The sequence below is a fragment of the Zingiber officinale genome, chromosome 8A (genome assembly GCF_018446385.1).
Source record: "Zingiber officinale cultivar Zhangliang chromosome 8A, Zo_v1.1, whole genome shotgun sequence".
In the NCBI taxonomy this organism is placed as follows: Eukaryota; Viridiplantae; Streptophyta; class Magnoliopsida; order Zingiberales; family Zingiberaceae; genus Zingiber; species Zingiber officinale.
In genome coordinates this window covers 10,132,323-10,149,632 of record NC_056000.1, presented here as the reverse complement: position 1 = coordinate 10,149,632, position 17,310 = coordinate 10,132,323, and the positions used below count along the sequence as shown (strand labels likewise).

General features: G+C 39.9%; 2 protein-coding genes across 2 annotated transcripts; both read right to left on the bottom strand.

Moving 5' to 3' along the window:
- Positions 1 to 234: 234 nt before the first annotated feature.
- On the bottom strand, positions 235 to 5,979 carry LOC122012362 (cyclin-dependent kinase F-4-like). Its single transcript, XM_042568881.1, has 18 exons — positions 5,860 to 5,979; positions 4,608 to 5,001; positions 4,096 to 4,511; positions 3,942 to 4,020; positions 3,554 to 3,622; positions 3,390 to 3,479; positions 3,180 to 3,318; positions 2,636 to 2,738; positions 2,506 to 2,558; positions 2,362 to 2,428; positions 1,983 to 2,091; positions 1,582 to 1,647; positions 1,410 to 1,478; positions 1,244 to 1,310; positions 1,061 to 1,177; positions 943 to 974; positions 774 to 852; positions 235 to 689 (listed from the first exon to the last, which is right to left on the bottom strand). Exons 3-18 carry the CDS (start codon positions 4,101 to 4,103, stop codon positions 457 to 459), a joined length of 1,380 nt encoding a protein of 459 aa, XP_042424815.1. The 5' UTR covers positions 4,104 to 4,511; positions 4,608 to 5,001; positions 5,860 to 5,979; the 3' UTR covers positions 235 to 456.
- LOC122010497 (protein CYCLOPS-like) lies at positions 4,498 to 15,337 on the bottom strand. Its single transcript, XM_042567034.1, has 14 exons — positions 15,259 to 15,337; positions 12,948 to 13,036; positions 12,614 to 12,669; positions 12,083 to 12,205; positions 11,659 to 11,707; positions 10,676 to 10,818; positions 9,686 to 9,998; positions 9,356 to 9,602; positions 8,990 to 9,036; positions 8,728 to 8,757; positions 8,559 to 8,620; positions 8,228 to 8,356; positions 4,608 to 4,720; positions 4,498 to 4,511 (listed from the first exon to the last, which is right to left on the bottom strand). Exons 1-14 carry the CDS (start codon positions 15,335 to 15,337, stop codon positions 4,498 to 4,500), a joined length of 1,494 nt encoding a protein of 497 aa, XP_042422968.1.
- Between the last annotated feature and the right edge of the window lie 1,973 nt (positions 15,338 to 17,310).

Sequence of the window (17,310 nt, the reverse complement as noted above, 5' to 3'; positions counted from 1 at the left end):
AACCTCCAATCGGAAGAGGTACGTTAACACCTACACCGAGATGCCGACGGTCCAAATCGCCGGCTCACAAGTGTAACGGATCCAGATTTGATAATAAAGCTAAATAATTATCATTGATTTAAGCACATCGACAAATAATCGTATTAAATAGTTAGACTGTCAAAGAAACCAATGTAATGTGGCATTTTGGAATTACACATAGCATGCCTGGCGTTATCTTAATCCTCACCACAATCATCCCAGAAACAATTAATTATTACGATATTCAAAATTAAGAAGAACAAGCACAACAAACACACATCATACTAGGAAAAACACGTACATCAACACAACATATGGGTGTTATGGTTTTATAATTTATTTAGTAGAACATTGATAAAATAGTGATAGACTGCAAGCTAAGGTTTTTGGTACCTCCACCACGAAACAAGCTTCCTCTAGTAATCAACGTGGGCATCAGCCAACGACTTTTCTAGTATAATAACTTCCAGCAGCAGGAACTTCACGGGGTCGACCGAGATTGTAGGCATGAGCACGCCATACTCCATTCTTTGGAGGTTGTCTATGCGGATGTGATTTCAGATATAACAGCTTGCCATCTTCCTCCATACCTCTATTCGAGTTCAGTTTCAGGTTGGCCAACTTCTCTATCACAGTTGAGGTCCTATGTACATCTCTAACGAGAGATCCTACCAACAAAGGAAAAATTAAGGCCCTTCTCTATCACCACAGCATAATGATCATTTCTGATTCAGGTAATTACAAGGATTTACCATCTTTGATGTTCCTTGGAGCTATCTGATGGTTATATGGTTTAACATCATTCTCAATCCTTCTATCCTTCCGGCGGTCCTGTAGTTATACCAGACACCAGGCAATAGGCGATAAGATAACTAAACAAGTTTTCACATAAAAAATGAAATTAAATTAACTATAAACTACCTGATGATTCATCTCCAGCTTTCTTTGCACACCTACAAGCCACAAAATAAAACAAATTATAGAACAATTATTTGATAGAAACTGAGAAAGTATAAATAGATAGGACAATGAAGGCCACCTGTCCCTGAAAACTCATTTGAACTATGGGTCGGAAAGTTTCTTGCAAGCCTTGTACTGGATAAAACCCCGAGAGAGGGGTCTCTAACACATTTTGACACCAACGCACCTTTAATGGCTGCTTAATATTACAAGATTAGAGAATAATTGAATTTAATAATAATAAAATCATCTGAGACTTAACCTGATGAAGGTGTTTTGTACACTCCCTCTGGTTTCAACTGAGGTGATGGTGGTATGTGAAAGCAAGACTGCAAGTAGTTGAACATGAACATAATAAATCTTATTGCTTCTCAGAGTATTCTGTTCAACAAATCATATTTAACAAGGATCACTATGCAATAAATTACCTGGAAGAAAGAATGGTGAAGAACCTCCAGTGCAGAGGGTCTTTTAGTGGAGTCCCACGAACAAAGTGACTGCCAAATAAGTGAAGATATTAGAATACAAGAATGGCCAAAAAAAGTCAACGTATCTCAAACTGCCAATAGTGAGAGCAGAATTATTCATTTTGTGACTTACCGAGATAAGGTCAACAGCATCCTTGCTGGCTGTTGGAATCAGCACGGAAAGAGGGATACCAGCAAACTAAGGCAGTCATAATAAGACATCAAAATTTATTCAAGCTTTCATAGGATATAAGCAATGTTCCTCTCAATTTGAGTCAAAAAGCAAAGAAAGCAAAACATAAAACAAATGTTTTCCATGTCTGGACACCAAACCTAGGATCATCAAAGAAGCAACAAGACAACAGCCATGCTGCCGCCAAAGATAGGTTATGTTAGTATCTCAAGTTTGCAACTCCGATGTGCAAACCAATTGACAAATGTTAAAAAAATTCTCAAAAGAAAGAGAACCCAGTGATCCTAGTAAATCAGTTGTACAGAGTGGGGAAAAATAAATTTACAGAACAACAAACACACCTGTGGGAACTGATATTTCATTGCTTCTGCAAGTTGTAGTCCTTCTGACCAAGAGTAGCTATTTGGAGATCCAATAACATTGCAGATTTTGAATAACTCATCTGCCTCACTGAAAATTATAGTCCAAATAAATTAGCTGGTAGAGGGGTTGAGACATCAATCAATGAAATTAAAGGCTATATCAATTTAGCTGGACACTTAAAACTACTTAACCTCTACAGAAAGTTCAAATTCACCTAAAGCATCCGTCATTTAGCAAAATAAACAATGCGCAAATAGCTAGTCAACAAAGGGTCTACAATATCCCTTTATAGTTATAGGATAGGAGAAATTATAAGTTTTATAGTTAACAAAGAAAATGTACCAAGTTGACGAGTACCTCAATCCAGGAAAAAGGGGACGAAGTGTGAAAAGTTCAGCCATGATAGCTCCCATTGCCCACATATCTGACATTTGAATAATATAATAATTTCATATAAAAACAAAGTTGATTAGATGTATATACTGGATTTAGTTCACTAACCAACTGCAGAACTGTAAATAGAAGATTGAAGCAAAACTTCTGGAGCTCGATACCTATGACATCACCACAACCAAAGCACGTGAAAATAAAAAAACATAAGATCACATGTGCATGTCACAATCATGCTTACCAGCGTGTTGAAACATATTCTGTGAATGGTGGCTTCGAATGAACTTCACGAGCAAGGCCAAAATCTGCTATCTTCACAAGGTTCTTAATTACCAATAAGTTCTCTGCAAAGGTCATAATCTAGTTTAACAGAATGCTAACTTCACCAGAATAATTAAAATTACGGATGCATAAATCACATTTAACAGAATAATTGCTAATCCTAGATAACAACGTTGTAGGAACAGATTAACAGAAGGGAAAAACTTGACCCACCCAACAAAGCTAATCTTTCAAAGATAATAATCTTTTGTAATGAATTATGAGTATTTCATATCTATTATCGAATTTCAAATTAGCTTGGTACTGCTTAATTAGCATAAAAAATTAAAAATCTGAAATATGTGAATGAAAATACTAATCCATGCATGATTGACTTGCAAATTAAACAATATTATGCATATCTTTCACTATTATCCAAAAGGACCTCAAATATATGGTGGCATACAAGCTTTTCTATGGCAACAAATTCAACCTTCATAAAATATAGAAAATGTGAGCGGTACCAGGCTTTAGGTCACGATGAAAATAACCATGGTGGTGCATGTAAGCTAATGCTCGAAAGATTTGAAAACACCAATTTCGAATTTCAACATCTGAAAAGGGTTTGCCCCTTTCTTTCATAAGCTGGTAGAGGTTGCAGTCCTGTTTGAAGCAAACTTTATTCAGACCCTAGTAGGTAAAGTCTGACAAGCAAAGATAGAGAATAATCATACCATGTACTCAAATACTAGGTGCAACATATCACTATCTCTAATCACCTCCTTGAGCTTGACAATGTTTGGATGATTTAACCTTCGCAAAGACTGGAAATCATGCATCTTGATGAGAAAACTAAAGAGGACCATTTATATTGCATAAATATACTACACAAAATTACCTTTACTTCCCGTAGATTCAAACACTCCTCCCATGAGTAATACTTTCTTTTCAACTTCTTAATAGCAACCTGTGGATGCAAATGGTCAGAACAATAACCATTTTTCCAATAACATTTAGTAATGTAGTCAAAGATGACAACTAATTTTGATTGATTAAACATTAAATCACAGTAAATTGTTCAGCTGCATGACTCTAGAAATACAGAAACAACATAAATAGAACATATAAAGTTGTACGGTTTGACCATATAAAGTGGGCTAAAGAATAATGTGCAAGAGATTTGAATGGCACAATAAAGTAATATGTTTTTATTCTCAACAGTGTAGCATTATAATGCAAATTAAAAGAAAACATAGAAGCCTCTTAATTCTCAAAGGACAACACACCACTTCACCACTTTGCTTGTTTATTGCCCGCCAAACAGTCCCAAAAGTTCCATCTCCAACTTCCTTGATTAATTTGTACCTGTAGGATTAAAAAGTCCAAGTAAATACAATTCAATATTGCTAGCCTAGAAAAACACTATAATGTGGAACTCACCTATCCATCCTTGACTATGCACTTTTTATTGTCCTAGTCAAAAGAAGGATGCGTGTGCAACAATGAGTGTGTTCCCACTACAGACAAGCACTTCTCAGGAAGAGCTTCTAAGAGCATTGAGATACTTGTTGAGAGTTCAAACTGATACAGAAGATCCAAAAACATTCTAACATATAGGCCAAAATGTACGAGAGATTGTTGTCCCACTGCAGTCTCAAGGACAATAAGCAGATACTTCGAATGAATAGTATCAACCAGCACACTGGAGAAGTGCACCAAAGTTTATGGTGAAATTTGATCAACTTATCGATTGTTTATTGACTCCATTCTTGATAAAAGTCGAAGCAGTAAGTGAAACAGAGAAAAGTCGATAGAAGAAAAGGGGACAGGGCAATGAAAGAGCTAGTGAAAGACACCTGAGAGAACAAGGCAAAAATTAGAAAATTTCACAATTTAATTAGTTGAGATTACCCTATTATGAAAATAGAATACAGTAGCAGAGAAAAACATACCAGCAGTATAATTTTCATGCAGTGGTTTCATGACTTTCAAATAGGCTCCCACAAAGGCTGTAGTGGCCATGTAAGATAAAAAGAAGATGCCAAAGTTGTTGATAGAAAGTGTGCTGCATACATGCAAAGGCAAGAAGTCCAGTAATAAGGCAGCAATGCAAACACTAGACCAACTTCAAAGAAAATCGGCACGCCAGCCTCTTGGTACTGTAGATTGGATGTGGGATTCTATGTGCAGTTCATCAAAGAGGTGAGAATAAAGTCTCCATTAGCAGAAAGTCGCCAATCAATAACTCCATCAAGGAACAAAACTCGGAACTTAATAAAACTCAGCCAAGAGTACACTTGCGCCATCCGTCAAGTATCACTATAGCAGTAGAATACACTGTGTGACCTGACCAAAAAGGAGAGAATGTGATATATATATAGTTATCAGAGATACGGACACAAAAATCCCTGCTGAAGAAATAATACACAATTGCATGAATGCACCTCAAAGATATGTTTGAATGCCAAATCAGAGCAACTCAAACATGTATTTCAGAATAAAGTGATATGCAGCTGTTCCTGTTAATTAGTTATGTTTCTAACGTATCATGGAGTCATTACTAGCGTAGAAGATACCACAGGATATTATAAAATAACATGATCATGGAAACATGACAAAAAAAAATTATACAAAATTAGGCACACTAAATTAAGCATGCGACCGGTATTACATTATTGATATGAAAAAAAACTCATGCTTACAAGAGTACAGGAGAAAAGGTGCTAAGATTATCAACGTGAAAACTACAGATGAACTAGCAATCTATCCAAATATAGAAACTTGACCGCAACGGGAAACATTCAAACAGCACGGGCATATCCTTAGAAGTCATCAACATATGTTTATAGCAAACCTGACGTTCAGCATCGACAACCTATATAATCAAGAAAAATCCGAGCCCTCTAATCAAATCCATTGATAATTATTTTCAAAACTCAACCTCTACCAGGTATCATCGAACCAACTCCGAATCGCTCGAAACACGATAGCCCCTCAAATCAGCTAAATTCGCCGAAAGATCGAAACCCTAATCCTTCAGCGAATCATAATTTAAATCTCCAAACCTCAAACAACCATCAGACCTCCGAACCAGATCAACCCTAGGGTTTCAATCAACAAGCAAGTGCCCCGTAAATCAAATCGAGTATAGACGACCAAGATCTAACATAAACAAACAACACCAAATTCGATGGAGATCGGTACCTGGCGGCCTTCCAGCAGACCGTTCCTGAAATCGTGGCGTCGACGGAGGAACAAATGGGGGAGGTGCGAGCGAGGGACGGAAGCTGTCCAATTTATCCCCACTCTCTTTTGGTATGTTGCTCCCCCGGACTTATTCTAAGCTAAACGGTTCCCCCGTCGATTTCTAAAAATCCACGTCAGTTTTTTTTGTCGCTTATCGTCCGCGGGTCAATTAGTTGCATTGGGTCAGCATCAACGTAATCACGAATATTGAATTAAATAACAAGAATTATTATCATTATTTGCCATAATAATTAACGGTATCAAGTCTCATACCTTCGTATTATAATATATCACACAACATTATAGTCTTTAGCATGCGGCGGCGCATACCAAATTTTTTGTTTCTGTGCATGAATATTTAATTAAATAACAAAAATTATATCATGATAATTGACAATATAATTCATAGGTGGTACATCACCTTATAGCTGAACTCAGTTAAGCAATCAGTGCTGTCCAATTTCATAGTTTCAGAAATACAGATAAATCCTTTTCTTTAGTGAAAGTATATTCAGGTCTTGACACTGAATCTAGGCTGCGTTTGGTAACCTGTAATCTACCTTGTAATGTAATCTAGATTACATTACAAAGTCGATTATTTTATTTGGTTTGATTTAAAAGTTGTAATGTAATGTAATCTGGATTACAAAAGGTAGTGAAGATTTGTAATCTGAATTACAAAGCAAATGCTATGTAATCTGATTACATTACGAGGTCATTGTTTCACCAAAGTTTAAATGCCGAATATACCCCTAGTCTGTTGTCGACCGCCGCCCGCCGCCGGTCGCCGGCCGCCGGTCGCCGCCGGCCACCGCCGTCGTCGTCGGCCGACCGCGGCCGCCGATCGCCAGCCGTTGGTTGCCGATGGCTACCGCAAACTCTGGCAGAGGTGTGGCGACCGCCGATAGAGGTCACAGGATATTTTTGTCATTTTATAATAATATGAATTACATTCCTTATAAAAAATAATGGACACCAAACAAAAGAATGTAATCACCTTTGTAATCAAAGATTACATACATTACATTACCAAACGTAGTAATGTAATCAAGATTACATTACATTACATTACAAATTTGATTACATTATAAGTTAGATTATATTACACCCAACCAAACGTAGCCCTACTCAAATGTTTTGGCAGGTGAAAGTATTAAGGAAGCAATCACCAGATGCCAGTTAGTTAGCATCTTTCCTGGCATTGTTTGTAACAATAAAATTATTGGGACAGTTTTAGATTGAACAAATATGAAAAGGATCATATATTTTAAAAATATAAGATATCTTGACATAAGATTTTTTTTTTTTTTTTTTTTCATAGAAGAGTCTACGAATAAAGTGAATAATATCATATTATTATAAAAATATGTAAACATTTTTCAGTCCTAATAAATGGTATTAGAGTCATGATCCAGATCAGATATCATGTGGGGTGACTTTGAAGTTGAGAGTAGGCCTGAATTAGGTCAGGTTGACCGAATGTTTGCGAGGAGGCCCTGGAACAAGTCAGGATGACCGGATACTCATGGGAAGGTCCGGAGCAAGTCAGGGTGATCGAATGTTCGCAGGAAGGCTCAGAGTAAGTCAAGATGACCGGATGCTCTTCGAGAGGCCAGGAGCAGGTCAAAGTAACCGAATACTCCCGGAGAAGGTCCAGAGTTGGTCGGGTGATCAAATGCTTGTGAAGAGGTCCGACGCAGGTCAAGGTAACCAAATACTCGTAGGGAGGCTCGAAGCAGGTCAAAGTAACCGAATACTCGTAGGGAGACCCAAAGTAGGTCAAGATAACTGAATGCTTGTAGGAACGTCCGGAACAGGTTAAGGTGACCGGATGCTCGCGGGGAGGCTCGGAGCAGGTTAGGATGATCGAATGCTCGTGGGGAGGTCCGAAACAGATCAGGATGATCGAATACTTACAAGGAAGACCCGAAGCAGTCAAGAATAACCTAATACTTGCAGAGAGGCTCAAACTTCGAGAGTAATTATGGTCCTTCATTTAAGAGGAGAATTATTGGGATACAATTAAAGTCTCATATTGAAAAGATATAGAAAAGATCATGAGTTTAAAAGGATATAAGATATTTCCATTGACATAAGATCATTTAGGTAAAATTTAAGAGTAAAGTCATAAAAATTTTGACCTAAACATATCATTATAATACACAGTACAAATGAACAAAGTTCTTAAAGGATTAATTAAGTTGCAATTCACATGGCATAGAACGCAAACTTTTATTAACTAAAAAATGATTTACTAGTAATAACAGAACTAAAGAGTTTTGACTTAATCTATACATCTATAAAAGAAAGAATCCTACTTACATACCTATTCATAAATGAGAGGTTAAGTTTCAGCGATCTAACTTCCTTCTCAAGCGTTTCGCAGCGCTTAAGAACTGCTTGCATATCTGGCGGCAAAGCAGGTGCCAAACTTCTCTCTTTTGCATCTGCCATTCTGAATGATGAGATTAAACAAAATTAAAAATTTTCTGGTAGTAAAATGTTATTGACAGTAGACTACAGGACATATCAACTTCATATGCAGTACTTGAAGACGATGGGAACCTCAGGGCTCAGTTTTAGCAAATTATAACCTCAATTTCAGTACTTGTGAAAAAATAAGGATGATTACAAAGTTCAAGTTATTGGCAACATACTTCCTTGAAAGCTCGACCAGGCGCTTCTTTGTAGGATCGCCCTTGTCTTCTGCATAACTTCTCTGGTTAGACAAGATGACTAGAAAAAAGAAGGGTTGAGAGGTGCGGCCAATGCAAGTCAATGGGGCATCGCTATAAAATTGGTATATGTATTTTGAAATGGGCAAACCTTCGATGGAGGACTATGGATTGCAGATAACTATTAGATAATGTAGAAGAATTAAACTTTTTTTCAAGAAAAAGGTTGCAAAAATTGAGAATCAGCTGAACCATACCAGAAATTACTGAGGAATTAACTGATCCCAACCGAATTAAATTTCCTTTCTGTGAAAGTAAATTGGACGCTCTGTGATTAAGTTATGATATTCAGAAATCCGCCTATGAACAAGTAGTACAATAAGATATAACTTCACCCATAGAAAATCGCATACCTTTCTGTCATCCTTCACATTGTTTTGTAACGTGTTTTCTCCATAATCTACAACAAAAGATACAAAGATGAGAGGTTTTGTGGGGGCAAATTAGACGCATACTGTACCAATATGAGAAATTCAAATTATGTTACAACAAATATTAGTTGAAAAAGAATTTGATATTGTTATCACCAAAGCTTTTAGTGACAATTTTTTAAAGCCCTCCCGTACTGGGCAACTACAGTTTCCCGATTTACTTTCTCATAGATGGTCGTGAGCCCGACTGTGTGGGGCCGTTGGGATGATGGATTCTATCTTTTTGCTACCATAATAAGAACAAGCCTCTAGCCTCTAAAACACATAAGTGATAGAATTGCAACATACCTACGGATTTATGATTCCAATTTTGACTTCCTATAGGCCTTTTGGTACTCTCACAAATGGAATTAGTTTGTGCTGAATTGACAAGATCATCACATGCATCAAAGCCAGTGGAGAAGGCAAGCACTGCGGTAGATGATCCGATCTGTGATGGTTCTTGAGACACTGTCCCAGTTCTGAACTGATTTACTGGACTAAGAAATGCTTCAGTATTTGACTCCAACGATATCTCAACTTTTGTCATCGAATTCTGCTCTGAAATAGATGATACCAAATGAAATTCATTGACCAGTAGATCTCATTTTGGATGCCTTGATTGCATATGAGATTTACTTCTGTTTGAATATTTGAAACCACATTGGAAGTTACTTCTCTAGCAAGCCTTTTATTTTTCAGTGAGCCTTTGAGTATGCTGACAGCAGAAGAATTTGGGTCTACTGCTGCCACTGAAAGAGTATCAAAAGGAGAAGTAGCTGAATTGGAGAGAGACATAAACGTCTGAACTTGAGTGCCAGTTTCAACCATGGACGCATTGCAGAATTCATTTCTAAGCATTGTCGGTCCTTTTGCAACACCTAGTATTGTGCTGTTATTTTGAGACTCTATAATAGCTTGTATCTGGTTTTGCATGGCAACATACCTCCTCCTGCCGGAAAAAAAAATGACACAAAAAATGCACATAAGAAAAAGTCTCAACAATATGAATATTGTCTCTATTGCTTTACTCCACAAGGTAATTTAGATACCTTCTAATTGTGCAAGAGTTCACAATGTTCCTTTGCAGACTATGCTTATTCATCACTATCCTTTTTTTAATAAGAAAAAAATGAAAGGATTTTGAGTGGTTGCACTACTCAATTTTGTTTATTGCAGAACTCCGAGTTTGAATTTGCGTGAGTGCAGCTAGACATGATTACAAAGAGAGCCAAATGAGAGAACTTAACAAAATGAGAAAGCTCATGCTACTGATGGCTCAAAGAAAGATAAACTGCATCTCCCTGACTGCTTGTGAGATCCTGAACCTCCACTTCTGCACAAGCCATCAGAGCTATTTCTGAAACTAATATTGCAGCGGTGTAATGATGCTTGCACGATTGCATTGTAGATTTTTCTTTTCCTTTAAGATAAGTTCAGAACTGCTGTAGACCAATGTTTTCTTGATATATGCCCTACCCACTGAGAAGAGTATGCTGGCTAGATCCGCCTCCTCCCCTGCTGAACAGCCACTCATTCAGAAAACAAATGGTTTGCTGTTTCATCTGAGGAACTTGAGTGTCTGTCGAACTCTCTTCCTTGTAAGAACAGTTTTCTTATTTAGTTTACCATGCAATGACAGACAGCAAAAACACTGACTTGCATAGAAGCATATGGTCTCTAGGCCCCCTCAAAACTCCCATCATCCTTACCTCCATGAAACAAGAATTGATATGCCAAACTTGAACTAGCCCGTAGAGCTCCATCTCCAACTGAATTCATATACAGTTTGTCAGGGATCAATATTTCATACCAATCTCACCAGCATCAAGATGTCCAGATAAGGTACCAGTCTCCTATAACTTAGAGCGAAAGCAGGAAAATCCAAGTTCAGTTGTATAATCGAACATTTTGATTGTCACAAACATTGAACAATAGTGGGAACCTCCATTTAAACAAGTCAGCTCCTTCCTATATACCGTGCCAAATTGCTTAAAATTCATATTGCAGTGATGGAACTTATTTTTTGAGGGAAGGGAAGGGCAATTGTGTTCCTGCATGTTATATATAACATAGATAGATATATGCGGGCAAGCCCTCATTTGGTGAAGGTGGGTTTTGGACCTAGGACTTTGCCACTTTGGCAATGACTTCTAAAATCTCTACCAACCAACTTAGTAGCAAGCACCTCCACCACTAATAGTCCTTCTATCTGAGAATCATCTAGCATAACTTGAACAAAGCTTGTCAATATTTAAATGAACCTCAAAATAGCTCATTTTGATGTACTAGTATAACTGATCTATATATGCACCCTATGAACAGTTCTATTGTTTCTTAATTTTGCTAGAGTTCCATGTTTGCAGTATCACACCAGTAACTACTTGCAAATTATAACATTAGACCAAGCATGAAGAAAATTTAAAAAAAAGTATTAAGGGCCCCTACCATAGCTCTGAAGACCAACTTCTTGGGAGCTCTCAAACCATGCCTAGGTAAAAATTGACCACCAGAGTTTCACATAATTTCATTGTCATTAAAAAAAAGACAATCTTTAGGTTAATATTATGTTTAAATTGTTAGAATCCATGTCTTTGAATTAGAAGTTTAACCTGAGCCAACAGCAAGTTAATAGCTTGGATGCTTTTCTCTGCAGCGTTCCTGATCAAATACATAAGGAATCAGTACTAAATGAATGAAATATGAAGATGAGATTCAACAGAAAACAACAAGAAACCTACCAAGTGATTGCAGTAAAATTTCAAAAATATGAGCATGATGCCCGTATTTGTGAGCTAATATTAGAGAATGCATGGTTAAATATGTTGAAAGTTTGATGATGAAAAATAGATCTCAAAAGATTATTCTATTATGAAAGAGTCCAAGATTGATAAACTTTTCCATCTCGTGAGTTTTCATTGAGTAAGAACATGAAGATGCATGTATCATATAAAAAATTTAAAATAAGGATTTGCAGTCTGTTTCTAGAACCTGGCTAAAAAAAATTAAATCTTATTTTAATAGTGTGTTACTCGCCTGATAGTACCCCAGATATCATATGAGTGATCATTAAGCAAGCTTAAACTATTATCCTCTGTGTTTGTCTTCTGTGCAGTGCCAGTTTGCTGGTTTCCAAAAGCAATGATCTCTGATGATATTCTGTAAGATTAGCAATCAAATATTTCAGCAATTCGCATTTCTTAGCATCCCTTCGTGATAATTAAAAGAAGGATAAGTATAGCATGCAACTATTTTAGGATTTTTTACATGTTTTACAAGACCAAACATTTTCTTAAAGATATCCATGAATTATGAGAAATAAATAAATAAATTAGCAAGAGAAAGTTTTGCAATAAAAATAAATAAATAATACATGTATTGTAACTATATCAAGAAAGGATAGTGTGAAACAAACGATTGTAACCATAGTATATTTGCATACATAATTTTTCAAATAAGCTGATATATTTTTTATTACCTAAACTAAATTCAGACTTAGGATTCAATTGATGCAGAAATTCAAGAGATGAGATATTGAAACTAGTGACTTTTGAATCATCAACTTACTTTCGCGACATTTGACAAGTATGATTGGTGTCATTCGCTGAGCTGAAGCCAGGAATCTAGAAAATGATCAAGCAAATGTGTGAAACCAGGTAAGTCAGAAATATTTATCTTAAACACTTTGAACTGAAATCTTAAGTAGTCAGACAAAGATGCAAGTTGACAAAGTATGAAGTAAACTCCTGTGGCCAAAAAATATCTCCATAAATTACTAGCTATGTCAATTCAGCTGATTACTTCATTACTTTGCTATGCAATGATGGTTTACAATAATACATAACATGCGAGTACTATATGTTTCTACATGGTGTCAATACAGGTGAAATTCATGACAAACTGTCATTGAATGAGCTGATGATGTTTTCTTTTCTTTACTCTGCTGGACACCACTTTTATTTTGGAACACCCTTGTGATAGAATCACTATCTGGAAAGATTATGTCCACAATTCAATCAGTTGAACTGATTGTATCCAACATATTGAGTTAAGACCAAAGTCGGTTGAACTTACGATTCTTCGTTGAATTACCACACATCTTTGATCCTAAATCAACATGGCTACTCATTACCTATATATATTTGATTCTACCACTGATAAAAAGTTATATTACCAAGATAGTGCGTTTTTTATGATACGGCAATTTTTTGTTAGGTTGCACGAGCAATTGTTTGCAACCCTTTTTTATGCCTAACAACTTTGTCCATTTCAGTGCTTTAAAGCCAAGGGGCAATTGTCTTTCCATCATCAAAGTAGAACAAGATTAACTCATTAAGATGTAAATATGAACAGGTTTAAGCCTTATTCGGACCTCTCCATTCATCAGCCATGCGGTAAAGAGCTCCTCACTGTCTTCTCTACAGATCTGCAATGCAGTCCTGTATCCTAGCATCTCCATGTTTGGCGCACAGCTCCCAATTGGATTATCGATAAAAGAACTCAGAATCATCTCCTTAGTTGAGCTTCTAAGCATGTTTGGAAAACTCCGCCCATGACGATCGGTCATGGCCGGTCCCAAGCCCGGATAAAGGAGGAGGGTTGCGTTAGGTTGCCAGTCAGCGTCAAACTATGACAAATATTCAATGAATGAATCCATTAAACTATTGTGCTAATGCTAGGTTGTTCCCCGGAAGGAACGCGTTGTAGGGTCCGACTGTAACGTCTCGGCAAGGACCGCTACATCTCCAGAACTCGGGTGTAGTTCTAAATATGCAAGAGTTCGCATTACAAGATCCGACTGTAACGTCTCAGCAAGGACCGCTACATCTCCATGAGAACTTGAGTGTAGTGTTAAATAGGCAAGAGTTCTCACACCATAGGTTGGATAAAAATAAATATGATAGGAAAACTAATAATCTAAGATTTGGAACATGGAACATAGGAACTCTCACTGATAAATCAATGGAGGTAGTAGATATGATGATTAGGAGAAAAATTAGTATTTTGTGTGTACAAGAGACAAAATGGACAGGCGAGAAGGCAAAGATGATAGAGAACTCGGATTTTAAGTTATGGTACACTGGAAAGAGTAAAGCAAGAAATGAAGTGGGTATTATTGTAGATAGTTTGTTAAAGGATGAAGCTGTAGGAGTAGTTAGAAAAGGGGATAGAATTATAGCCCTTAAGATAATAGTGGTTGATCCTGTTCGAATCACTGAATCAACGGACACTGGGTACGTGGCGCTCTCCGACTGCTGACGTAGATCTCCGACCACTTGTACCGACTTCCGGCGAACCTGCAAAGAAGTCGAGCCGGGAAGGGGTTCCCGGCGACGACCCTCCGACGCTCAAGTCAGGCAGACGAAAGAACAAGAAGGTGGCTTCCAGGATCAGAGATTTCATACCTCCGGTGAAGTCTAAGGGCTCTTATATAGAGCTATGGGAGCTTGGTGCACACGAACCGAGGTGTACACGTGTCCTATACCATACCGCAGCATGGGCTTGCCAGAAGAGCATGTCTGACGCCATACTGCTAGAGTCTGAGCGTCTCCTTGATGGGATAGCAGAACCCTTTCTCGTACGATACTGAGTATGGCCTGGTTCTCGAACATGCCTGTTGTCAGCAACAGGGGTTATTAAGATGACGTACCCGCTGTCCCATACTTTTTGACTTTCTCTTCCTGGATCGGCCATCAAGCCGCTCGGCCAGAATATTCGCCTTTGGTCTGGCTTAGGTGGTCGTCCGTCCGGGAAGGTTCAGAGTCGTCGCCTGCTCGGCTCTCATAGCCTGACACCCTGGCCGAGCGGGCAACCGCTCGGCCTTTACTCTTGATTTGCAATGCGGCTGAGCGGACTATCCGCTCGGCCATATGATCCGAGCGGACTATCCGCTCGGCCATATGATCTTTTTCCCTTCATTGGAAATTTGGGCTCACGGCCAGATGGTTGCTATCTCGGATGAAGGTCATTGCCTAGTGATCGGCCTGTCCCGCCCGCTTGTCAAGCCCATGGGGTTGACCCCCCTTTGATTGTTGACCTCCACGTGTCCTTGACCTTGCCCTCCTGAGGGCCCCCCGGCCTTATCACCGGATCACTTGCCACCTCTTTAAGTCCAGTCGAAAGAGGCGTCAAAGTCCGACTGACTGGACTGCCGGTCTGACTGAGTAACGACCACTATGCTGGACCCAGGAAGATTCATCCGCCCGGCTTACCTTCTTCTTCATGCCCGTTCGGCGCTATCATGCTGACGCCTTCAGTATCCCCTCGGAATTCATGCCGAATCTTCTCCATTAACGCCAGGCACGCGCGCTGCGCGCGATAAGGGGCGTTCATTAAATGCACCCTGTGTCCTGCTGACACGTGGCGCTCCCGATGTCGTCAGCATACGGCAGCGGCGTTACCTCCGATGGGACAGCCGCAGTTTGAAATGAACGGCTCGATGACAGCTTCGATTCTTGCGACCTGAATCTGACGGCTGAGGCCATTCGGGGCCAACACTATAAATCTTTCGATCTCTTCTCTCCGCTGCATTTCTGCTCCCTATTGCTCCGAAGCCTTGCTGCTCTTTTTGCTCCGGCGACTTCATCTTTCGGCTCTCCAGCGACTTTACAGCCTCTTTCTTCGATCATCCTCTCGCTCGTAAGCCTCCCTCACTCTTCATTCCGTCGTTCCTTTGCACTTTTCATTAGCTGTCCTTTCCGTCTTATCGCCAACTTTCCTCGCTTACTCTCTTGTTTCCTTTCCGCCTTGCATTTCTCCCCTACTTTCGACCATGGCTAGCACTTCTCAGCCGACCGCCGGCGCTCCTGGTCTTTGGTACACGACCATGGAGAGTCAGTTTGACGAGGAGGACGCCCTGCGTCTCGCTCGGACATATGAACTCCCGGCTGACCACAATATAGTATTAGCCACCCCCACCGACCGTCCTCATGGCCCGCCACCTGGCACCGTTCTCTTTTTCCGAGATCAATTTTTGGCCGGGTTGCGATTTCCTCCGCACCGGTTCCTCGTACAAGTGTGCAATTATTTTCGCATCCCGCTCAGCCAACTTGTTCTGAACTCCATTAGGCTGCTGAGCGGGGTGGTAATTCTTTTTAAACTGAACGACATCCCACTGGACCCCAAAGTTTTCCACTACTTCTACTATCCGAAACAATCCGAGTGGGGCACTTTCATTTTCCAATCTAGGATAGGTTTTGTTCTTTTCGATAATATGCCGAGCTCCAACAAGCACTGGAAAGAATATTTCTTCTACTTGCGTTTTCCCGAGCGGCCGTCTTTCCGAACCAAATGGCAGACGGCAGTGCCAACCCAACCGGAGCTCGGCAGGTTTAAGAGCGATCCAGCCTATCTTCATGCAGCCAATCGGCTGGTTGGCCAGCGATACAACATCGATAAGCTGCTCCTTCCCGGGGTGCTATATATATTCGGCTTGTCCCCTGTCCAAGCCGACCTGCCTTATAGCATGAGTAAGCATTCTTCTCGCCCTTTTTCCTTAGTTCTAACTGATTTATTCTTCGTTTCTGTAGCTGAAGTCATGTGGCGCGCCAAGGCTACCGAGCGGCTTAAGTTGAGAGCTGCAGAGATTGAGGCGGCGAAGAATAAGGAGGTCGCCGAACGGGGGTTGATCTTGGCGGGCTCGACAACTGGAGGGGATGAGGGGACTCAGATTGCCCCTGAAGCCCTAACCGCTTCTGCCTCTCTCAACGAGGCTGGGGGCGATATCGCATCCTCTGCTCAAGCCGAGGTAGAGGGCCGCTCGGCGGATGAGGCTCCTCTAGCGACTCGGAAACGCAGACGACCAGAGCAAGCCTCTCAGCCGACCCCATCCGATGAGCAGCGTTCCGAGCGGGGTGATGATGCTCCCGTGATCTCCGGGGCGGTTTCCACAGAAAGCACCCCTACGCCGCTCGGCTCTCCCCGGGCTGCCTCCGAGGTGCCGCCTACTAGTCCTCTTTGTTAGGACCTTCGGATGGCTAGAGAGGGGGGGTGTGAATAGCCTCCTTTAAAACTTAAAGAATTTTCTTGCAAGAGTTTGTTAGCACAGCGGAAATAAGTAAAATGAAAACCGATGTAAGGAAAAGTAACAAACCACCACTAACAAAACGATGTACGAGGTTCGGGGATAACTTGCCCCTACTCCTCGGCGTGTCCGTAAGGTGGACGATCCCTTGATCTTTCGGTAGATCACACCCTAGACAAAATCCGGCTAAGTATCTCTCCTTCTCGGTGGAGTAACCTCTCCACAAAGTCACAGAAATGAT